The sequence below is a fragment of the Halictus rubicundus genome, chromosome 1, assembly GCF_050948215.1.
Source record: "Halictus rubicundus isolate RS-2024b chromosome 1, iyHalRubi1_principal, whole genome shotgun sequence".
Lineage (NCBI taxonomy): Eukaryota > Metazoa > Arthropoda > Insecta > Hymenoptera > Halictidae > Halictus > Halictus rubicundus.
This window is the reverse complement of record NC_135149.1, coordinates 9,483,672-9,508,456: the sequence shown is the minus strand read 5'-3', so window position 1 is coordinate 9,508,456 and position 24,785 is coordinate 9,483,672. Positions and strand designations below refer to the sequence as shown.

The 24,785-nt window shown below is 41.6% G+C and overlaps 2 protein-coding genes across 7 annotated transcripts in view; one reads left to right on the top strand and one right to left on the bottom strand.

Annotated features, from left to right (window-relative positions):
- Positions 1-24,785, bottom strand: part of Pdm3 (POU-domain protein pdm3) — a 283,616-nt gene that overhangs the window by 4,154 nt on the left and 254,677 nt on the right. For 2 of the 6 annotated variants that reach the window (XM_076787513.1, XM_076787531.1), the window contains exons 6-12: positions 21,528-21,701; positions 20,919-21,199; positions 19,463-19,682; positions 15,209-15,389; positions 14,125-14,181; positions 12,503-12,586; positions 209-363 (exon numbers count right to left, since the gene is read on the bottom strand). In XM_076787513.1, coding sequence (XP_076643628.1) covers positions 209-363; positions 12,503-12,586; positions 14,125-14,181; positions 15,209-15,389; positions 19,463-19,682; positions 20,919-21,199; positions 21,528-21,701 — 1,152 coding nt within the window. The remainder of the gene's footprint in view (positions 1-208; positions 364-12,502; positions 12,587-14,124; positions 14,182-15,208; positions 15,390-19,462; positions 19,683-20,918; positions 21,200-21,527; positions 21,702-24,785) is intronic. The other 4 variants (XM_076787523.1, XM_076787541.1, XM_076787549.1 and 1 more) reach the window with 4 other exon arrangements.
- LOC143361544 (uncharacterized) lies at positions 11,119-12,128 on the top strand. The gene is made up of 4 exons (XM_076801028.1): positions 11,119-11,343; positions 11,425-11,645; positions 11,903-11,967; positions 12,029-12,128. The coding sequence occupies exons 1-4, from the start codon at positions 11,160-11,162 to the stop codon at positions 12,126-12,128; spliced, it is 570 nt and encodes a 189-aa protein (XP_076657143.1). The 5' UTR covers positions 11,119-11,159.

The window sequence follows — 24,785 nt, the reverse complement described above, 5'->3', positions numbered from 1 at the left end:
TAGGATGCAAAATCACAGGGGATCCAATTCATTGGACATTAATTCACCGAAATAAAACAGTAAAAGCTCGAACACACGGAAGTCGTAACACCATTTGCCTTGTTTAATTGGCCGCAAAAGGGTAAGCGAGCGAGCCTCGTCCGTCAAACAGCGCAACTCGCGTCGAGTGTGTTAATCAGTCCGGTAAATAATTAAACGTGTGACTCACCGTTCGGATGAGTACTCCTCCTGAAGTGAGCGGTCAGCACCTCCAGAGCCTGGGGCGTGAACGAAGTTCGCCGCTTCCGTTTCTTGGTCGGCTCCACCCCGATGAAGTCCGTCAGGTGATTCACCCCGTTCCTGTACCTGCAATCATCAAGCACACTGTTTCCCCTCAGGTTCGACAAAACCATTCGATTTCAATAAATCTATAAAAAAATAAATGTAAAAAATGAAAAGACAACAAACGCAAACCTAGAAAGTATATTGAATAATTGCAAAAGTTCGTGCCCGATTTAGACCTAAAGACCTTCGAAGAAAACCCACGTTTTTGCTTTATTGTAAACGTAAACGTAATTGTAAAATTTTGGAAATGTATTGAATGGTGTTGACTAGATACACGATTAATGACACTGTTGGTTTAACCCTTAAATGGTGTACAGTGTGCACTCAAACTACGAAGTATCATAGTAGGACCTTCCCAAAATTCTGTATACATTTTCTCAGGTACCATTAAGCATGTGATTCGAAACTAAATAATTCAAATGTTCCAAAGAAGTTAAGGAAACTTTACATTTTCAATTACCGTACAACGGCGAAAGTTAGTGTACAGATATTTTTTGATTGATAAGGAAACAATAATGAGTTAAATTGTATCATTTAAGGGTTGAAACATAACCGACTGTGTTCTTTATCTCGGAATCGGGCGCGAACTTTTGCAAAAATACCGAACGGAAGGAGTAAAACAAAGAAGACCGAAACGCAAGCGTTCGGTCGGAATTTAATCAGATTAGAAACACAATATTTTAACGAACTAGAATATCGTTGACAGTGTCGATTGTGCCGATTCGCTCTCGTCTACCACCCCACTACACCCCACCAGCCCACACCCCGCAACGCCCGTCACCACCCCAGAAAAACAAAAATCCCGGACACACTCCGTCCGACGGACTTCGTCACGGAAATTCAATTTCCATTTGACGCCCGGCGCAAATATCCGGCGATCGTGCTCTAATCAAATATTAAAACAAAACAGGAGAACGGGCCCCGGTCTGTTAACTCGGCAAACTTTCTCCGCCGTTAAAGCGCCGTGAAACCGGAAGCGGCATCGTAAACAGCCCGGACAGTTCGGTACGTTCATCTCGATCCTCTTTCTCGATCGGGGTATCCCATGGATCGACACAAAACAGCCGCTCAGATCCCAAATCGATCAGATTTTTCGAAATTTCCAGGAGTCAAAGGAGCTAAGGAATTTTCCAAGTTGTCATTTTATTGGCCAAGCGTTAATTTGCGGATACTTCTCTGGGACCCTAATGCCATAGTTCTTGCAATAGTTCGTTTATTGTAATATGAAAACTGCGAATTTTATGCATTCATTATTATTTATTATTTTATTTATTATTGGATTGTTTATGTTTGCGATTAATTTTTTTACTGTTCTAGGTTTCAAAATAATCTAACAAAATTCTGAAATACGTATTGAAGTCCTAACTCGACTGTATAATCGTTGGAACGTCAAATGATTATGGGAAAAAATAAATATTGGATGGAATGAAATCTAATATTGAAGACAATTAATAACTCCTTTAAGTTAAGTTATAAGTTGATAAGAACCGACATTCACGTTTGGTAAAACAGTAGTGTCCCCCATACACGACTAACCTAGCAATATTAAAGTGTTATAAAATCAATTGCTGAGAAATCGCCAGTGTGCCATGACTTTCCAATATCAGCGGGTAGCGAAGGCGCAAAATTTCGGTGGATCTAATGCTCGCAGCTGAAAAAGGCAGAACAAAAGGCGAAGCGTTCAGGAAACATTTGTCCGGGTGACTGATTGGTCGGCGAACTTTTCGCGAGCTAAACGTCGTCGTCGCGTCGGGCCAAATGAAATTAGCGATCGAAGCGTCGCGGCTCGGGGGGAAAAAAAAACTCGGTAGCCGTAAACAGGAGAACTTCCTGTTGGGATCGCGAGTAAACGAGCCTGCGGGGATGGTGGGGTTGGCACGAGGAACGTTGGGATCGCCGGGGGTGGAAGAGGAGGTGGAGGAGGAGGACTGGCTCGGCTAGGTGCCGCTGTGGGATTTATGTTTTTAATTTAACTCCGTATGACCAACTGTCGAGCCCCGCCGAAAAAAGTGCAGGCCGAGCCATTAGCATCGCACGGTGATATTTCGTCGAATCCGCGAAAACAATATGCTAATGGAGAACCGTGCACGAGCCCCGAAGAACCGATGCTTTCGATGCGACGGGGGTGGGTTTTCACGCCCAGCTGGAGAAGTGGGATTCCGGAAATAGGGGGTGTGGGTGGGGGACACGCACGTTCCGGACTCGTCCCCTGTCGGACATTCGTTCCCCGTGTTATTTGGAAAGCTGACTGTCAAAAACTGGTGATCCATTTGATTATTGCTGCGCTGATTGTTGTTAACCGCGCTGCACAAAGCCACCGATCGGAGATCGCCGGTATTTTTATCAGCTAGACACGGACTACGCCTTGTTTTACTAGCGCGTTGCGTGTTACAACGGTCTCACTTGTTTTGCGGGTGTTTACTGTGTGCTTTTTCTTTGTTCGGTTTTATTTAACCGACATTGTTACTCTTGCTCGTTTACGAGAACTCTTTTGGCTGTATGGTGATTTTGTTCGGGATTCTGTTCATTCGGTAGAGACTGACAAGGTGTTGCGTTCGTGAACTGTTTTGTAGTGAAGCAGTTTTGCTCTGCTTGGGAAGTTCTCTGAGAGATCAGAAGTTTGTGCGAACGTTTAGAGACTAACAATGATCTTGTTCTTTCGGTTTTATCATTTTCCGTAGAGTATTAACGAGTGAAATTAAGGGCCAATTTATTTTTACAGTGTTGTTATTAATTCACAAATGTGAAAAATGATAAATGTTAAAAGTTTGAGATCAAAATGTTACTTATATCATGTACAAGCACTATGTAGTAAGAGGCGCGAGTAAATGAAAGATCTTCGAATCTTATGATAAAACTCTTTTGTTTCTAATGAATTCTTTATAAAACTTTTACCATAATTTTTGCGACACTTTTCTGATTAAAATGACTCCAAACACGACATATTTTGGATCATAATTACTCGTATAATACACGATATGGTAGGACGTCGATTATCCGAACTAATCAGTGGAACACCAGGATTCAAATAATAAAAGGGTTACCGAGTTACAATGCTGAACCAAATCTTCACTAATTTGTACAATCAATCATTCTTTGTGAATTAGTATTTTGTGAAAATTTTATAAAATAATCTATTACCCGAAAAAGTGTACACGTTTACGGACAAAGAATGATCACGTTCTTCCAGTTTCATAATTTTCTGTAAAGTGCTAGTGAATGAAATGAAGGGAAAGTTTATTTTGTCATCGAGTTCGCAAACTGAAGAATAATGCAGAAACTTTTCCAATCATTGTTAACGTTCCACAGGTATAACTTATATTGTAATAAGTTAATTTAGTGGATGTTTGGCAAGTACAACGAAGAAGTGAGGCGTGTTTATTAAATTGATAGAAAAAGCTTGCCAGCGACTTCTGTTGTTGTTCCACGTTAACAGGAAGTAATTAAAATTAACTGTACAGTGATTACACTTTTACCGTAAGTTTAATTTTTAATGGAGAACTGTTCATTAATTGCTGCTCCCCCGTCCATTTAAAAGATTGATTAAATTTCGATACGGTTTGAAAACAGTGATTCAAAGACTACCGTGTGCGTTTCATGATATTAAACCATTTTGTTTTTAATATCATCAAATCAAAAATCAAAAAAAAATGTATCATTTGATTAGCATGCAGTAACAAATACAATTTGTCAAAATTTTTTCTATATTCCTACAATGTATCAAATCGTTTAAATTATCATTTTGGATATCAAGGGCCTTTATATTAAATTATATTAAATTAATTATATTAAAAGAAGCTTAAAAATCCTATTTAAATGATAACTTCAAAAGAAGATATTAGCATACCGTGGGTAACTTATTAGGCTATGATGGGAACTATTATTGCTAACTAAGAAATCTACTTAATTACGACTCGTAAATTTTAAAAAATTATGAAATAATCACAGATAGTATTATGTTAGAAAGTGTCTCAAAAATATTCTTTTAAATCACTATTTTAAAGATATCAATAGATCGCGTCACTGAAAGTAACCCGGTTGACAATAAAAATGGTCACCGCTACCAAACAATTAATTACAAAAATCCTGACCTGAATCGCAAGCGTATAAAGATAATTAAATAATCCTCGATAGATAATGTATCAAATCCGCCTCAAATTAACCGGAACAATGCGCAGATGATTGAATAGGGTAGTCCGGAGTCGAGCAGAAACGGGCGATTGAATTTCCGCGGCGGCGAATGGGCGAAATAAATCGGAATTGCGAAACTAGCGGCTAATCAATTACAAAATAAATTCGAGTGATTAACGAATGGGGGCTCTGACAAATGTAAAGTGTCGCAGCCACTTAAACCGACGCGGCGGATGGAACGACGTGGAAACGTGTGCCTCTCACTCTCGCCGTGGCCGATTATAAATACCATGATTGCCACTTTTGTGCCAATTTACTACGGGGCCGGGCTTTCAATGATCTTAATAAACCGTCGACTTAAAAGGGAAACGCTATTATCGCGCGTTTCGTTCGCGCAGGTGAGAAAAGTCGGGCCGAGAGACAGAAACGGGACGTGTGGAGGGTTACCTCAAGCACACGCACAGGTGAGAAGCCAAACGGAAAGAGAGGGAGAGAGAGAGGGAGGGAGGGAGAACGAGGAGAGAATCAGGCGAGAGATAAGGACGCCGCTAAACGTGTTCGCGGGCTTTAATCCGCGGAGTTTGCACGCCGGAGGAACAGAGAAGACAAACACGAACAGAGGAATTAAACGTCTCTCGGGAGAGGGGAGAGCTAATAATTCGCACAACAGAGAAGAAAAAAAATGAAACACTGCCACACACGATTGCGCACTTTACAGTTTACGAATTCTTGCCGATTAACACGTTGAGTGCCCCACCAATGTTCGTGAAAGTCCAAAATCAAAATTACTTATTTAGTGACACCGGAATAGAGAAGACGGAATCTTTATGACATTCAAAATCTAGTTTGCCTAATAGATTGATTTTCAAATTTTTGGAAAATATAATCGTGAGAAAACAGTCTTCTCTGTCAAAATAATTAATAATTGTCAAAATAATTATATTAAAAAGGCACCGAGCCGTGTTATGTTTACATTCCTCGGCGACCGAGGCATCTCGAGCTTCATACCCCGCAGTAATGGGGATAATTCCGCGACGTTTATCATCAAGACCTTGGCGACATATATAGAGAAATCACCGTATACAGTCGCTTTTAAACAATTTTTTGATCGCGTCATACGAAGGTGTGCTGCAAAAATGTCGGGTGACTCGTCCTATAAATTTTGTATAATTTTCAGGGCCAATTGTGTAAGTTCATAACTGTATACAGAATCCGGTAATGTGTCCGGTCAGATGCCACGGTAAACGGGAAAATATAAATGGTAATGGAGGGACAGAAAATTGTCTCGCTCCCCGAATATGTAAAAGAAGGAATAGCTCGAATGTTTCGCTATTGATTCAGAGACAAAACTGGATTGGATACGCCGAAAGCACGCTTAGTCACTCGGCCGCGGCCGGCTCGTTTCGTCAGAGCAGCCGCAACTATTTCCTCTAAATCCCTCGCGGGATCAACAGAATAAATCAGCTAATCGAATATTTATTAGAAACTCCATGGCGGTTGGGTTCTTGTCGTGCGGCCAGACTTGTATGGGTTCGCAGGGGGAGAAAGAGGCGAGAAACACTCCAGATAAAGAAACCAAATGAAACGAACATAGGAGCCGGCGCGAGGACAGCGTGAAAGTAACAAAAACACTGGGGAATTAATGCTACAATGAGTCATAACTGGTCGGCGGATTTTATGCTTTTGTGACAAAAGTGCATTCGCGAAAAATGAACTGTTTAAATACAATGTTGAATTCCTAATACTAAACCTACTATCATTGGTCAAAATGGCCGTTTCCAGATATTTTATTTTACGATTATTGAAATTACAAAGACACTTAAATAAATACATTCAGCAGGGTATATACATATAATACCAACCGCACAGAGTCCGAATAAATTCAGTCTTGTCATTTTTATAAGGCAACATGTGTCAGTTATACTCAAGGTTCGATTAGTGCTAAAAACTTCTTCCTGTTTTATTCGTTTCCCAGCTCCTGAAGGGGCCAGTAAAAATTTACATGACTGGTTAGCATGTAAAGTGCCACGTCAGTCACGTATGAGTGATACCGACCCAGTGCATTTTTATTCTGATGCATTCGAGTTAACCGATTTTTTAAGGATTGCGTGAATGCAGGATTGCTGAGTTCAAGCAGCATCGACGGTAATAAATAAACTGCGGATTGTATGTATTTATCACAAAAATGGATTGGTCAAATATAAAAATGTGATGACGTTAGAAGAATTTTTGACATTTCTATTGTTTCTTACAGCTGACTTGGACAATTTTTATTTGCTATAAAGATCCGCAGTCCGGTAATAAATTTCAACTTTCCAATTTCTGGTTTCGTCATTTAAATAGTTTCGATTTTGCGGAAGCTTGTGCAGTTGATATTCAGAATACAAAGTGTCCACGGCTAAAAAACCGAGCTACTTGCCAAAAGAACAGAAATTCCGTTAAACTGTGTACACGATCAGTTAAAAAAGAAAAAGGAAGATGTGAAAGAGCGGATCCAAGTTCATCGAGAGTAGAAACGAGAACGACGTAGAAGAGGACTGGTCCAAGAAGAGGGGCGCCTCGGCGTGGGTGTACGACGGAATCGCAAGTATTATCGTTTACGCGGGTGTGAGAGTAAAAGCAAGAAGAGTGTGGCGAAGGCGAACCGTACGAGAAGAGGCGAAGAAACGACAGGAATCGTGGGGCAAGAGCGAGGCGACGCCGTTTGTTCGGGAGGGGAGGGGGGAACAGTGCTCGGCGAATGGTAGAAGGAGAGGGAGGGAGGGGCGACGCGGCGGCGCGGGCGAGGGGGGTACATCAGAAACCTGATTTTAATTAGTCCACAGTTTAATTACTCGGCAGATAAATCGTGCACGTGCACCGCATAAACTAGCCGCTTTCATTTTTCCCGGACGCGCGGCCGGCACGGTCGCGCTTAGCTCTACGCCGCGAGAATGCGGGATGGGTCATTGTTGCTCGGCTCCGCTCGTGGAAAGAGAAATGACCGCGCTTAACCGTCATCGAGTGCGCCGGATAATAGTTAGTCGGTTTACGCGGCCGCCAGGTAATCCTTTCACGTCGCGGCTTCCTTCGGGCGTCCGGCTGTTTCATTGAAATCCGGAATTTTTGCCGGCCCCAGGGGCTCGATGACGCTCGACACGGGGGTGAGGGATCGATTGCGAACGATCGACACAGTGATCGATACCACGGTGAATCGCCGACAACACGATCTCTTCGGTTCTTTTTTTGCTCTTTCGTCGGTCACGACGATTGCGAGGAGAATGCGTTGAATGGGTTGTGATACTTTTTGTTGGATCTGTTGGAGAGTATTGTAATGCTTTTTTATTTGCGGGAACTTTCCGATTGAAATGTTAGTTATATCGCGTACACAGACTGTTCCCTGATTTCTTGAATCTAGCATTGAAAATAGGAAAGGATTGCGTGTAAACAAAGCACCGAAACCAGTGTGTTAGTGAGACAATACTTGTTTTTTACAGATGGTTTTTAATCAGTCTTTTATAATACATTTACTCACATATTAATGACATTTTTCTGGATAGAAACACGACTCAGTTTGCATCGTATTTACTCGTTTAATTCACGATAGCGTAGAACCTTGATTATCCGAACTAGTCACTGGAACGTGTGTGTTCGGATAATAAAACAGGTGTCTAGGTATAGCGTTAGATTAAATCTTTTTGATTTGGAATCGAATGGAGCTGTTTTCGATATGAAACACGTACTATAGATATAGGTTCGGATAACCGAGGTTCCACTACATTGTCAATTAAACCAGCATATTAGCTCCGAATTCTGTCATGTTTGGTCTCATTTTAATCAGAAAATGTCTCAAATATTTTCGTAAATGTTTCATTAAAAAATTATTGTAAATAACAACGTTTCGTCACTGAATTGTTATCAAGAAATATTCTAACTTTATCAGTATTTGTAGCCTTCCTCCAATCTTAAAGTTGTATAAGAAAGTTATATGTTAGAGGGTTAAGACTTTCATGGCACCGTGCTGTATAGTTATTCCATACATCTAATATCGGCGAAACGTTCAGAATATTTCTAAAAGGTCACTACTTTCACTCGAAAGTTGTAATAGTAATAACTGGACTGTGGATGATTATGCATAACGAAGTAAAATAAATGTTTGAACAAAATTCTACGCTGTGCAACATTTAGAAAGCAACTGCATATCTAATTTCTTCTTCCATAAATCTGTATCTAAAATTGTGCATTCGCATAACTAACTGAAACGAAGGAAAGTACAGTAGAACCTCGATAAATGTCTCACTGCTTGATTCATTCGAGAATCACACCACTCACATTCGGCTATTATTCAGTCAGAGATATTCATTAATACATAATGATAAACCCATTAGTAAAAAATTAATCAAAATTAATTGATAAAAATTATTTAAAAAACTACTAGATTAAATTGGAAACAGTAAAAGCAGTTAAGGAATTTCAAGATTCTGTTGGATTATTCCTTGCTTATTAGAATTATTAAGAAAATAAATAAATATCTAGCTTTGTATCTTGAATTGCAGTCTGCTCGTTAGTAACACTGCAGTGCTGGTTCTACATTTACCCTAACTTCTAGAAAAGTCGTGTTGGAAAATGTTTAAAATTCCATTGAATATTTCGATTTCTCTTCTCGACAAAATACAGGGAGGAAGACTTCGCTCAGACGAATGTCCTCGGCTCGCGAATTATCAGCTAATATTTTCGCGAGCAGCAAGAGTGACCGGGATAGTTGTCCATTTTTATATCCAGGTCGGGGAATCGTGGACAGTGCACGCGGAACAATTTTCTCCGGGAGGAGACGTATGAATCCCCGTTTATCGCCGCGATTGCCAATTAGTTATGTATTCAGATTTATATTTGGATCGCTAAACGATCCTCCGTTTAATTGGTAGCGCGATCTAAGAGCCGTGGATCGCGTAAATTTTACGAGCCACCGATGCCTAACACGGTTTATGGTTTCGATTTCACCGGCAGCGACGCCGTTTTATTGCCGGCAAAAGCGCGGAAAATATGTAACTATGTATGGAAAAAACATACACAGTCTCGTCTATTTATACACGGACACGCGAACATGTGTACACGCGTGTACACACGACGGTTGTATACGTGTACATACAATATATACAATGCACGGTATATGTATATATGTATATAGGGTAGCGTATCGGCGCACGCGGCACGTATCTCGACCGTGAACCGGATGATTCGATGACAGGAGCACGCGGTCATTTCTCTTTCCGCGGCCGAGCCGGCAACAATGACCCATTCCGCATTCCCGCTGCGTATCATCAACAGATTTTCCGAAAACGAACAAAATGATTTGTTGACTGTACATTAACACCTTCGCCGCGCGCCGCGCCGCGCCGTATCATCCGCGGCAATGTTATTGCCGGTTACGTTCCCGTTTCAATGATTCCGTTGCTGATAACGCGACCCCGGCTCCATAACAGGTGAAAGTTTTCTCCCGTTCTTCTCTATCGGCACATTGAAAATAATATCGCGCGGCCGTTCGTCGAATGACCCGCCCGCTACTTCACCGAAAATTTATTAATGCAAATCAAGCCCATATTTCTGCCCACCGCGAAACCACGATCACCGAAACGTGGATACGTTCCTGCCCGCGCGGAACTCTTCGTATTTTTCGCGCTGTCCACTTGTCCGTCGAGGAACTCGAGTTCTTTTTATGCAACTTTCTCCCTCTTAAACGCAGTTGCTTTGTGTTTATTAATTGCCGAACTCCGTTGCTTTGCTGTTACTCGCAGGAGAATTTCGTTCCTCCGGGGGAAAAATATGGAAATGAGTAAAACTAATTGATTTGACAATCTGTGTAGGTTTTTGTCACATTTTTATCAATTTATATCATTTTTTTCGTATCGATTTAATCGTGAATTTAATTTCCAATTTATTTGTTGCAGGAATGGCAACTGCTCAAATGTTGAATTTTACTGGAAAAATTGTCCATATGTTCCACATCAAAAGAAACCTTACGTACAATTTGAAGTGGATTGGATTCATACTAATCATTTGGAAATTAAAACACGAAAAATTAAAGGAGTTGTAATATCCAGAAGAAAAATTATCTTTTCAGATTGAGTTATTAATGAATGTAGCCTGCATTTAATTCCATTGCTACAAAAAATCTGTCAATCTTGAAAACAAACAATCTCTAAAGCGTATCGAATAAAATTCGCACCCACAGTACTTTATCAAATTACTTCGTACAATTTGTATGTTGGAAGACACAGTAATGTTTCGATATTTGTGAAAATTTCGAGACAAGATGTCGCTTATATTGTGTAGTAGCATAAAAAATAAGAGTATTCAGCACTCGTTTTTTAACGATTGTTCTAATTATTCTTTTATGCAATTTCGTCCGACAAACTCGTGACAATTTTCTGATTAAAATGACACCGAACACGACACAGTTTGCATCATGTTTATTTGTTTAATCCGCGACAAAGTAGAACCTCGATTATCCGAACTAACGAGTAGACTTACTCGAACGATTTCGGGTTTCTCGAATTCCATCTTTCCGGAATCTGCACGCTATATGCATCCAATTATCCGCGACGAAAAGTGGCTCTAAAAAACCCATGAGAATCCCTCGGGCAACCTAATAAATCGGTAATGTTTCTGCCGTTTGCGTATCGTTCGTTATAAGCGAACCGGTATCAGTCGAACGGAGGCCACGGATGAATCAAAGTTTGAATTTCGCTAATTACAGATCCCGATACAGCGTTCGGAGAAAATTGAAGGTTGCCGGTGTGCGTGCGTCCGTGGAAGGAGGCGAAACCGATACCCCGAAGGTGGAAGCCGATAGGCGACTTCTTTTGCGACACGAACGAAACCGGCGCGCGGTGCCTGCAAGCCATTCCGGTAACGGTTTCCCCCATTCTAATTAACATTCCGCGTATTTATTAGACGCGGATCTGCAATTAATCAAGTGGATTCAATTAGCGAATTACCAATTAGCACGCACGCGTTCACACGCTCTCGGACACCGCTTGAGATCCTGCTCGACGATTGCGGAATATAATCCTGCGGCACGAAACCAGCCGTTGCAGCTGGTCTGCGATTGGAACACTTTTCTGAGCGCCTACGTTTGTCTAAATGCTATATCCGATGCGAAATATCCGCGTGAGACACTGTACAGTTCGGTACAGTTTGGTTTTTCTATAGTAAGCCTATTGGGTCCGCTGGCGCGCTTATAACGAGCAGTGGACGCGATTTTGATGTTGTTGGGTGATGCATTCGATTAATGGCTGATCTTTTTCTTATCGTTCGGTTAAAATTCGCAAAATTCTTTTGTTACAATTCGTAGTTTAGTCGCCACTGTATTTTTTAAATTTTTATGCAAAATGAAAATTGTTTACGTCAATTTGAAGATGCAAGAGATACCTGTATGGACATTTATTTCCTTTCTTAATTATTTTAGCTAATTGGAAATTATACTACAGTATTTGTCAATTCTTTAATTATGTTTACTGTTTTACATTTGACGTATTTTATAATTATAGAAAATCTGTAGTCTGTTCGTTACATATTTTATAATCTTGTGAAGAAAAATATACGATATTCAATTCGAATGGATAAATATTGTGACGAAGAAAGAATTATTTTCTACAGATGATATCTTTTCGAATTTGAAGAGTGTTTATTAATTATTGTGCGGCACGGTGTACTTTTAATTACTGCGATACAGTAACAGATTACCAGCGTATCGAAAATATTTCCAAGAAAATCTGAAAATTCATTAGTAAACGGCACTCCAGGTGACTAGCACAAATTAAAGAGGGAATGTAGTGGGAATAGCGCTCATTTATCCGCGCGGTACCGTAGACGGATAATTAACAAGATATTTCAGATTTTTCCTGACGGTGGGCTCTCCAGAGTGTTTCTAATTTTCTTTAATCGTATTTAAAATTGCTCGGATCGCGTCATCGACCACTCGACATTCTTAAACGAAATTCAATAAACAGAACTACGAAAAAAATAAGAAGAATAACTTTTATTGGAATCTTGGAATGCAACTCACCTCTTTTGAGCCTCTTTCATCCAACACTCGAGGACCGGTTTTATTTTTTGCGCGCTCTTTGGCGTGATGTCCAATTTTTCGAATCTAGAGCCAACAACAACTTATGATTCCTGGTCTCGGGCGTTGTTCGGAAAGTCGAACTCGTGGAAAAAGAAAAAGATCGCAAACGCGCAAAGACGTTCGGGAAAACAGCATTCAACAGAGCAGAAATTCCTTTTCCATTGCGAAAATGGTCCAATAAACGTAGAAATTCAAAACCATAAACTGCCAGTACTCCATTCAATTTTCACACTAGTCTAAAGATCTCATTTGCAGAATTTATTAAAACACTTTTAAATATTTGTCCGCAAGAATTGTCATGGTAAATATTAACAAATCCATAAAAATTTTTTGACTGAAGTATTTGTTCTAAGTATATAAAACTTGCATGATCATCATAAGTTGATATAGTCAAGATATTATTAAAACTGTCTCCACACATTGTTCATCGTTCAGAAGATGGGAGCATTTATATTTCCAGAATTAATGGACGTTCAATTCTGTAAAAAATTTAACTCTTAAATCCCGTGCAATCTATACAAAATGTTAATGTTCAATTAGCTTATGTCAAGAAAAATACAATGATGAGCAAAGTCTGTTTTTGTACCAAATCCGAACCAATTCGGAATAAGAACGTTGGAATGAAAACCTTGAGAGGCCAAGAAAATGGCGGATGCTCTTGACTCTCTTACTGTGATCATGGCAGCTTATGGTGTCCGGTGCCTCGCTGCGTTCAAAGATCGTCTTTACGTTTTTGTTCGACTAAAGGAGCACTAAGAGGCATGCATTGACTCAAAAAACAGGACATTGACAATGCGTGCATGCTTAAAGGTTTTGGTGATGCCGTGTATGATGTTGCCAACGCGCTTCGACAGCCGAGACGACGCTCGCATAAGTCGTGGGAGTAGGCGTATGATCGCCGGAGGGTAGGATCGGTCGGACAGGTGGCGAACTCGACGGATGTCCCGATGGATATCGTCGTCGGTTGTGTTCGCGCGTTGGCGACATCATGCCCAAGTTTGCCAATGCCCTGGCTCGAGGAAATAGCTCGTTACAAAAGTTCGAAAAACAGTGCTCCTTTCTCTTTTTCAAAAACGGAGTTAGGAATCAGCGAGAGTACTTGCAGCTATACCCAAATATGCCCCGTAGCTATTAATTTCCGTTAGCTAATCGCAGAGAATGTGAATGAAAGAGAGTTATAGAGAGGGAGAGAGTGAGAGAGACCGACTGAGAAATATAGAGAGAGAAAAAAGAGAGAGAGAGAGAGAGAGAGAAAGGAAAGGAGTCGACGATTGGATGGAAAAAGAAAGAGTCTATTTAAACACGAGTTAGACACACGCTGTCCATGGGTGTCGAACGAGAAGCGAACTCGAGAGAGACGCGAATCAGTCATCGGCTAATCGTCGTTAGGATTAGCTAGCTTAATAGCTTTCTTTCGTATCGCAGCGAGGTTTGCGAGCACACACGACGACCAAAACGTGTTCCGTATTCGCATGCTTGGGTATAACTGCCCGTTCCGCCAGAGGATTTGACAAAGTTCTCGATTCTTTAGGTAAATTAAGTAGCATGAGGGGTGAACGTACATAGCTTGCTGCTGAGAGGCAATCTGCGAGGCAGCATACATCTGGGTAGCCAGGGCACTGGGGAACAATCACCAATGCTTAAATTAGTCGTTACGATAAGAATTCGAAGGATGCGGAAACGATAGCGTTGCCGCTTGCCACCGGCGCTACCACGGTGGTTCCTTTTAATTTTCTTGTTTTTTTTTCTGTTTACGTTTCTGTCGAGGAAGAGAAGAGAAGCGTGCAGAGAACACACCGTATATGACGGAAAAGAGTGCTTCAACAACATCCAGAGAGATCTCAGTTTCTGTCTGTATGGAGGAACCAACGTGGCAAGTTTGACACATTTTTCTGAACGCGATCGGGTCAAAGGATCCAGCGACTTTTCCATCGGGACGCGTGATACAGTATTCCCTCACTATTGTACACCACATGGGACCGTCGACGAGCTTACAACGAGTCAGCGACGCGATTCTGCGATCGCTGGATTGGCTGACTCTCCCCACTCTAGCGCATCACTATCCCCTCCGTCCGCTCATTGGCTTGGCCCGAGCAAACGCCGCCTACTGACTCGCGAGGTGGGGATGGCGATGCGATCACAACGAGAGAAACCGCTAGAGAGGGAATACTGTACATTCAGTTCTCGAGCGAATCACAAGAAGGTCGAAAAGAGAACTTGAACTTAATTTCATATGAAATAATCTGTTGTGGCATTTGGCATCCCATTTGCTAAGTTAATGAAAGCTAAATTATCTCGGGAATGAAATCACTTGCAATGTATTTCATCGATGATATTGTATTTTTTTTTTTGTTTTTGTTTTCTCGACAGGAAAAATTGTCGTTAACGTTCCGAGCGCGATGGGGAATTAATAAATTTTCCAGCAATCGAAAAGCATTGTCACGGAGACGATCACGTGGTCTGCAAATGTACAGCTTTGGCTGACAGACGGAGTTAATCCTTTTCCACGGCATTTCCAGTGACCTGGCACACTTTCGTAGTCTATCGTGTTACTTTTTTTTTTGTTTGCTTTATTTGGGGGTTCTCATCAGCGACCTCCGTTGGATCTTTGCGAGATAGAGGACACGGCAAACTGTGCACACTCACCTGCATATGGCACTTTGGCTGTAAGCTGGACCCTCGGTTACACTTAGAGCCTGACCCACCTGGGTCTGCGTCAGACCCAGCGACAGTCTTTGGAGCTTGAACACCTTCGCGAAGTCCTTGATCTCCTCCAGATTGATGCCGTCCACCACGTTGTTCGTGGCCTCGTTGATAGTCGGCTGATCTGTAATGCAGATTCGAGAATTTGGCGCGGCGAACTTAGGCAGACACGAAATATTCTAAGTTCATACATCTAAGTTCACAGTCTAATTATGCTGTAAACAAGAGCTACAATATTTTTTGAATGGCCTGCTAAATTTCAAATATGTTTAAGCCACAAACACGAATAATGCAGATTAGAAAATTGCACGGACATCCGCAATCCAGAGATTCCCCTCTAAAAAGTGATATTTTTTTATTTTTTAATATCAAAGGGTACACGTATGTTGGATTCGCAATCTGTTTTTTGAACCTGAAAAATTTTTTGGGACACAAACACGGTCCACAGAGATTACAGACAGACCAAACAAGCTCCCGAGGATTTAGCCCGACTCACAACCGATCCCATGTTTCCAATCAACTTTAACGAGTCAAAATATTTTTTAACATCGAAAACACACATATGGCGGATCGGCAACCCGATCTCTGAGCCTCCAAAAATTTTTTCGGAGACGAACACGGACTGCAGGGATTATCGAACAAATTCCAAAGAATTTGACTCGACTCACAATCGAGCGGTATGTCCCGAAGCTCTCGCGAGAAGCTGCCTAATGACATCTGGCGGCTTCGTTAAAGCAGCTTGAGCTACACCGATTTCTCTCGTAAATCTGTCACCCCGAATGTATACGCACGCAATAGAGGTGGCCACATACCCCGCAATCGCGACCAGTTCGTCGAGTTTCTGCGCCGCGCAATAAACTGCAAATCCTTCTTCCGCGGCACGCTGTTTCTGCGATCATTAATTTCCGGTCGAACGCCGGGCAAAAAAGCGGACCGCGATGCCCGGCGCGCGGCCCGTTTCGAGGAATCTGCGAAGATTTTCTCGAATCACAAACATGAAACGACGTTGAGTCGCGAGAAGTCGTTGTCTCGTAGCATTCTTGCAATCAGTGACGCTTCGGTGCCTCGAATCTGGTAGAATCTCTTCCTGGAGGATTCTCGGGAACTATATTGCTGGGCTTCGATCATTTATAACAGGCAAAAAATTTGAAAAAAGTTTTACGCCCAGAATTGAACTGAATCTAAGACGATTTTGTGCGAATTTTTATTTCCTCAAACTGTTTTTGTGGGACATGGAATTTGGTGTTGGTAAAATGCTAATGATTTTAAAGATGCTTAGAAAGTATTTAAATTTTGTTGACCTGGCTGATCTATTTTTCTTGAGAACTTCTCGAGAATTAAGTTTCAATGTAATATTTTAGATGTGTGTAAAAGTTTCAGTCCTATTTACAATTTTCTTTTATTTACATGCAACGAGCGAGGTAGTTACCTGTAGACAATGATGTTGCTTATTTAGTCACATCGATAATAAGCAAACAATTGCACACAGAAATGCGCAAGATTATAGATATTATAATAATAAGTCGTTGTGTATCAACAATTGACAAGGACTAAAATATTCAGTACTTCTATAAAATGGATACAGTGATTTCTCTATATATGTCGCCAAGGCCTGGATGATAAACGTCGCGGAAATATTCCCACTACCGCGGGGTGTACCCCGTGAGTAGTGTACACGGCTCGGGTATGTCTCTTGGACGATACCTGACGCTGGCAAGACCCGTGTTGTTGACATATATCGAGAATTCACTGTAAATTGCGTCCACACTTTTCAATAAAATTTTGTCAGATAGTTGGTTGGTTGAAAACAATGTAAACATGGGTTAGGCGAAGTTCAAGGATTCTTTTTTGTTGGTAGGCGAGCGTTACTCCGAAGATGCAGCGTCGTGTCGTTATCACGGAAGTAGATTCAGCCGTTATCGAGCGGACAAGAAAAAATGTACAACATTCCCGCATTTGTAGGATTACAGTGGCGAGCACAAGTTGAACAGGCCGAGCCCGTTAGATTGTAGATACATCGGTTATTCCATCGTCGAAGTGGCATTCGCGGCAACGAATGCGAATTATTAAAATTATTGTCTGCCTGCTGGAGGTTACGTACCGCGTCGGTATCTTTATGGCTTCCCAGAAGGCAGCAAGGAACGATCTAATACATCGTAATGAGTCGAGCATTATACGATATCCTATTAAAATTATTAAGCGCTTCATAGCGCGGCCAGAGTCTCGAACGTTATTATTTATCGGCTTCGACCGTTCGTTAATTGTTAAATCGGCAGAGGAAGGAAGCGTGATTTCGAGTGGCTAATGTTGTTATGCAAGGATACGCTTTCCTGCTGAATATTTCTGCACGCATGCAATTTCACCGCATCTTAATCATTAACTCGTACACTTTTGCAATTATGTGTGACCACAGAAAATCGTAAATTTTTAAAAATTCTTTCCTCACATAAAGACAGAAAAATTTCATAAAATTCTGCACGCAAGAGAACATGCATGTGAACACTGAATTGCAGAATTTAAAATTAAAAATTAAAAATTGTATTTGTTGATCTGTTCGCAGTTTGTTCATACGATATTATTGGCAAAAAGGAACATTTCCGAATTGAAAATAAGTGATGAATCAGATGCATAATTGATAACAGCGGAAAACACTCTCCAAAGTGGTATACATTGACCCATTTACTAGCAGGCACGTTAAAATGGAAGTATAAACTATTAATGATTAGATTGCCGATGTTTATGCAAATTCTTGCCTTTATACATAAATTTAGCCAAAGCAAGGTTTACTGTAGCAACAGTGGACGGTAAACAAGAGTAATTTGAAACTGTGTTAAATGCTATCAAACTTTTTACTTCATTTAATTCGAACTTGGTACTTGTAATTTTCATTGCAATTTGACACGTTTTTTACGAAAAAGATGATATTATTCTTCCATTTGTAGAAAAATCGATCTTTTATTCTTTTACATATTGGTTGTATATATGTATATACAGGGTATCCCACGTAACACTCTTCGCGATTTTTCAAGTACTTGCGATAATTTGACAAAAAATATTATAAACAAAAGTTTATCAGTTTTCGATTGGCTATACATTGCAATAAAAAAAGTTCGAAATTTTTTGTTATTGTTGTCAAGGCCACCTTCACTTTTTTGAAATGGCACTTTGTATTTTTGACTTAACAGTATTATAGTCCGTATCAAAACGAATTCAAAGACCCAGTACACCATGACCTTCAGATGACTTTGAAGGCAAAGAAATTAAAATATCAACACTGGGTAACACTGTTTATTATTAAGACCCGAGATGAAATTCAATTCAGGAACCTTGACCAAATGAATGCAAATGCTTTCGTGAAAAAGTCACAGCAAATGTTCGAAATGAAATCCGTGTTGTTGTACGCTGAATTCCGCTCTACGTAGCAAGTTTGCATTGGTTGCTCTTACAATACTGTCGTAGCGAAGTTCTTCGCATGCTGTATGGACTGGTTGCTTATTTTGTATTGGAACAGCATAAACTATCAACTGTAAATGAACAAACTACGAAGAACTGTCTTAAGTTCTAGTCTCCAACTAGCCTAATAACTAAGCCATCACATGTTCACATTTTTTCTTTCTTGTGAATTGTCGACAGTTCAGAGATAAGTTTCTCGTAATATAACATTTAATCTCGAGTCTTAATAATAAACACAAGTTATTACCACCCATTCAAGCAGATTGTCATTTTTTGTTGAAATTTTCATTTTTGCCTTCAAGGTCATCCGAAGGTCGTGGTATATTAGATCGTTCAATTCGTCTTGATACGGGCTATAATATTGTTAAGTCAAACATACAAAGTGCCATTTAAAAAAAAATGAAGGTGGCCTTGACAACAATGAAAAAAATTTTCTAACTTGTTTTATTGCAATGTATAGCCAATCGAAAGCTGATCAAATTTTTGTTGAAAGTATTCTTTCGTCAAATTGTCGCAAGTACTTGAAAAATCGCGAAGAGTGTTACGTGGGACACCCTGTATATATACATATATATATAAAATCAATTAATTAATCTATGTATATATATAAATTTTTTGTAAAAAAAAAAAATCAAATTTTTCATGGAAAAATGCCGGTCTTCGAAAGGTTAAAGGACAAATAGAATTGCAAAAGAGTCTGGAGATTCAGAGGAAACTGAAAGAAAAATGAAAAATGGTACTCACTCGGTGAATCGTTTAACAGGTCGTCCTCCTCCGTTTTGGGGCTGTAGAGCATGTTGCTGGTCTCCTGTTTGATACCAGAAACACTGTGTCCGTGCGTCGTCGTGATGGTGATTTCCCCGTTGCTGGCCGCGAGTCTGTTGAGTGCCGATGCTGCGGATACCACGGACTCGTTCAATGGCGAGGATTGCTCGGGCCTCTCTCTGTGATGCTTCTCCGTCGGCTGTGAGGGACAACAACGACGGTAGGTAACGGATTAGCAGCTGAGCCAGGAACGACAATGCTCCTCTTCCACGCCAATTATGCACTTAATAATGAGACTCCGGGGTCTAGCCCCCCTCCCCCGTACCCCGGGACGCTTTAGAGTCTAATTAGTGGAAGAAAACGTAGCCGCCGCCGTCGCCGCCGCCGCCGCCGCCGCCACGGGGAATACTTTCTTAACGAGATCGCTTGCTATCGGGAATTATTTTCTGGTTGTTCCCGCTGATCTTGCGCCCGGTTCAACTCCTCCACCTTCGCGGGGACCGTCGACGGCATCCATCGTACATTGTACTCGGGGAACCGTTCGTGTATTGTTGCCGTAGGATAGCGATTGGTCAGTGAAACGCACGGATATCGAGGGAGAGAGGAACAGAGCGAGACAGTTGTGGGCAGTGTCAGTTGTTGACGAAACCGAGGCGAATCAAAATTCCTCGAGAGGGAAAGAATCCTGAATCCTGTCTTGCGACAGAAGTCCGGCCACGATCCGAAATAATCGTTCAGGCGAACGAGGGAAATTCTGAGGGACGTCGATTGTCCTCTGTACGGTTTATTGGATGGAATAAGTGAAACCCGGGTCTCCGAGTTTAGATACTCTGGAAAATGGCTACGTAGGTATAAGAAGCTGGGATTGGTTAGGCGAACCTGTAATTGGAGGCATCCGCGGACTTATCGGGTTAACACCGCGGCAAGAAAAATTGATATTGCTACGAAAGGCGAATCTGTCTTCAATACTGTAATCCTGATTATTGGATTGTGATCTTTTCGTTGAAGCAGAAATTAGCTTCGTGTTACCATCACCCTTTGCATCGAGGATATCGGACATTTTTCTACATATTTTGAAAATTAGGGGTCCCAGCCAGAATCTAGCTGCACCATGCGATGGAACAGACCTTTTCCTTCAGACACCGTCGAAAATAGATAAAAAATCTCGCTCTCGATTGACAAAATACAATAAGATGGCTACTAGTCAAGCATAATAAAAATGTCCGCTTGATATTGAAATGCAAAAAGTATAAATTTTCGGAACAGCGATGGAATTAATGAATAAGGACTTTGTTGAGGATCTGCGGTCCAATATCAACGATAACCGGGTTGTGCTTCGAAAACAGGACTTACAGGAGTGCCTACAGAGTGACTAGGCTCATAGGGCTTTATACGAATCGTTGACGTTGAATTCTGTGACGAACAGTTCACCTACCGTATAATGGTTCATGTGAGAGCTATGTCGATGGCTATGTTGCTGCGGCGAGGTGGTCAAAAGCGGTTGCTGAGAGGCCTGAGCAGCTTGGACCGCTTGTGCAGCTTGGGCCGCCTGTGCTTGTGCAGCTTGGGCCGCCTGTGCTTGAACTGCTTGCGCGGCTTGAAGCAATTGCTGAGGCTGCATCGCGTTCAGAAGCTGCTGACTGGCCGAGCTGTTGCTCAGAAGGTGTGGCAGTGTTGCTGGATTCAGTCCCAGACCCGATGCTAAACTTGTTGGAACTGCCATGAAACAAGGTTGAAAGATACCGTTAAAAAGGTTCGAAAACCTATGATCGAAATAAAAATTTGCCTGCATCAATTACAAACAATAGGAACCACACGAGAAGCTCTTATACTTATTTTGCGTATGTATACGCGTGTTCAATAGATTCTGTCTGAAAACTGCATCATGAGGATAACTAATTATTGTGTATGTATATCTGGTTCTAGGTCTTGCCTCGATTCTAGCACAAAAATGGAAATACGAGAATTCGATACCCTGCTTCTCTACACGCTCAGCGCCCATTCGTAGAACAATCAGAGAGGTGCGCGCTGAATTTCATCTTACCTGTGAAGTCGTCGTTGCTGGTCGGCGTGTTGAGCATGTTCTGAGGCTGGGTGATCGACTGCAGGTTAGCCAGGGTCGTGGACACGACTTGTCCGTTGCTCAGCGCGAGGTTCACCATTTGATTGTTGGTGACGTGGCTGACGGGGATGGTCAGTATGGTCTGCGTGGCAATTCCTGTAGAGATAACGGGCGAAAGAAAAGCCCCCAACCAGGCAGATTAGAATCTAACGAAGTAACGACGACACGGGGAACGAGGTCGGTTGATAATTCTATCCCCTTGGGGGCCGGGGCCCCGGTTGTCTGAACGTGTCTCGAATCAATAGATACTTCATTTCCATTATGAACATAGTCCACGCGTCGTTGATCCAGGAAGGGTAGTAAAGTTATCAGAGTCTCATAGAGGGATTATTAGGCAACCCATAGGGCAGGTAACCTCGCAGGCCAGCGTAGTTGGCAAACTATTATCGTCATCTTAATAGTGGGTACAGGTACTGGCACTGGACTAGGCTGCGAGAAGGACGCCTAATCATACTTAGAATAGTTTCGGGATTACCTCCAGCTCCGCTAATCTGATTACCCTGTACACGCGCTTAATATGATTACTGATCATGAGTACGTACCCGTGTTGGTACCTATAGCTAAGCTAAGCAAATCCTGTATTCCGAACAGCCATAAAAGTTTCGCGTTCTGAGGTAAGGTCAACTGGCAATCCGATTACCGTTTCAGTTTAAGCGATATTTGACGATGATAGTACGGCGACGACCGTTCTTTTTGATTCGAGCACCGTGTTCATTGCAAACGGACTTTCGCGGGGTAGCCATTTCTCTTTTTCTTACACAATTATCTGGACACGTTCTTTTACACGTCCTTGACAAGAATGAACGCTTCTTCCATACCCTCGATAATAAGCTGCGTGAAATACGAAAGTGGAACAATCGTTCTTCGTCATTAGACTGTAGATTTTCTGCATTTACGACAAGAATGGGTGGATCAAGTGCAGAATAATAAAAGCATTTATTGAATTTAGAAATACCGCTGTACTAGTTTCAACCTGCAAGAAATATTTATGCACCTCCTGCGTCTTGCAGTTAACGTAGGCAATTTTTGTGCAGAACAAAAATTTTTTAAGTCGATTGGAAGAAACAAATAAAATAAAAATGGAATAATGTAACAAAATCCTCAAATACTTCGAAAGTGGTCACAATTTCGTATTTGGCAACATCGGACCATAGAAATATTGTTTCAGAAAACAATCTTGAGAGAAATTATAAGATTACATTTCTCTTTCCTAAGACTCGTTAGGAAATCCTTAGCAGTGAATTCCAAATTTAAGAAAACTATAAAATAATCATTGTTAGATACTGGATTAATTTTTCAACGATCCATTGACATTTGAAAAGGTCAGAAATCTTTATAACAAATCCTTTCTCATCGATAAATCACGAATCAATCGCCACGAAGATGAGTAATAAAATATTCTAAGCACCGATCCAAAACACTTGTCATTCAAGATGGACGGTCCCCGCCTTTGATCATTCTACGCTGACCCACATCGCTAAAATAATCTTGAATCGACGTGTCTTCTAACAGAGCTTATTCTTATACGCTCTTCGAATGTTGTGGAAAAGCTGGCGACCCGTTGGATTCATTACTGATTAAGTCGCTATTGCTTCCAATCGAACCCGGTAAATAGTTCATAGCGTGTGTCCTTCCCGTTACCTTTCGATCCCGTACGCGAACATCCATTTCCGAATCCAACCGAACCGCGAAAGTTTGTCAGCTCGGGAATGTTATGGTTAAGCATAATTAATCCGCCACCCGAGAATATCGACGGAGAAGCTCGTGATTTCTGTCGAAAACAGTCTGTTGACGAGCGATTGATCGGACTCGATATCGGATGTGACAAAATCGACGTGACCACCGAGGAGGAGTACGGCTCCGACGAATTGAATGCGCCAAATCGAATCGTTACCAGACTGCGGGTCTTTTTATGCCAAATAAAAATTTTCTGCACCGATTGCGAGAAGCAAAGTACAAAGAGAAATGTATTTCCACCCTCGACAGTCATGATACGTTCAAAATAATAGAACAGTGGTCTTTAATTTTTCTGATGTCTGCACCGTTTTAGTACATTTAATTGACACTTTGTAAGTATAATAATTTGAAGAAAAAAAATTGAAAATTTTGAAGCGTCGTCTTTTACAAATGAATTCAAATTTTGCAAAGTGATGACTCAACCCCCCCCCCCCCCCTCTAATTTTCCAATAGCTAATTTTCTTCAAACTGTTTGGTATTGGAACCATCGACTTTTAATAATCAGCTATTACAACATCACCGTTTATTTGCAGAGTCTACCACAATGAAAAATGAACAATTAACCAACGGTTCTAAGTGAAAACAAATCCAGAAATACAAGATAATCATCTACACCCTAGCAAAACTCATAGTCACCATCATGTAACGACCCCCATCGTCCTTCAAATTTTCAAATTCAATTTCCCCTCAGGACCCAAGTTTCCTTCGAAATCTCTCCACGCGTCTACCATAAACCCTCGCCGCAGTCTCGAAAACGCGAAGTAAGTGTCCCGCGTGTCCACTCTTCAAGCTCTTTCGTCGTCGTCAATCAGAAACCAATCGAGCGTTAGTCAGTTAGCATCGATTCAGCCGGGAAACAGTGCAAACATTATTTGCCACCACGTAACTCGTCATCCTACCACGACTGGTCCATATCCACGAACTTCAATCCACTTAGGCGGACTCCCAAAGTTCTCCTTACCCTTCTCCTGGCTGGTGGGTCCGCCCCGGCACGATACCGTCGACGGTCTCTCCGGCTTTCTCTCTCCCTCCCAATTGCCAGAATAGGAACCCAACTTGGTAGAAACGAAGTTAGCGCGAACCGCAATCGATATAATAGCGGCCGAATCCGCGGAGCTGTGATGTCCAGCTAGAGAGAGAGAGTATACCTAGGGTTAGGGTAGAGGAGGGACGGTCCCGAGGAGGTCTAGAAGGGGGATGGCCAGGGGCGTGGAGGGGGGTCGGAGGCAGCGGGGAGTTATTCGTGGGTCTGGAAAGGGGTAGTGAGACGTTAATTATACATTGAAATTAGTTGCAGAGTTTGCCCTCTGCTCGCCGGGCTAGTCTAGGACCACTAAGTATGGACGACGGGGCTAGCCTTAGTCCGAGAACTGGTCAGAGATAGTCGATATTATATTATATCTATATGCATCTCTCTCTCTCTCTCTCTCTCTCTCTCTCTCT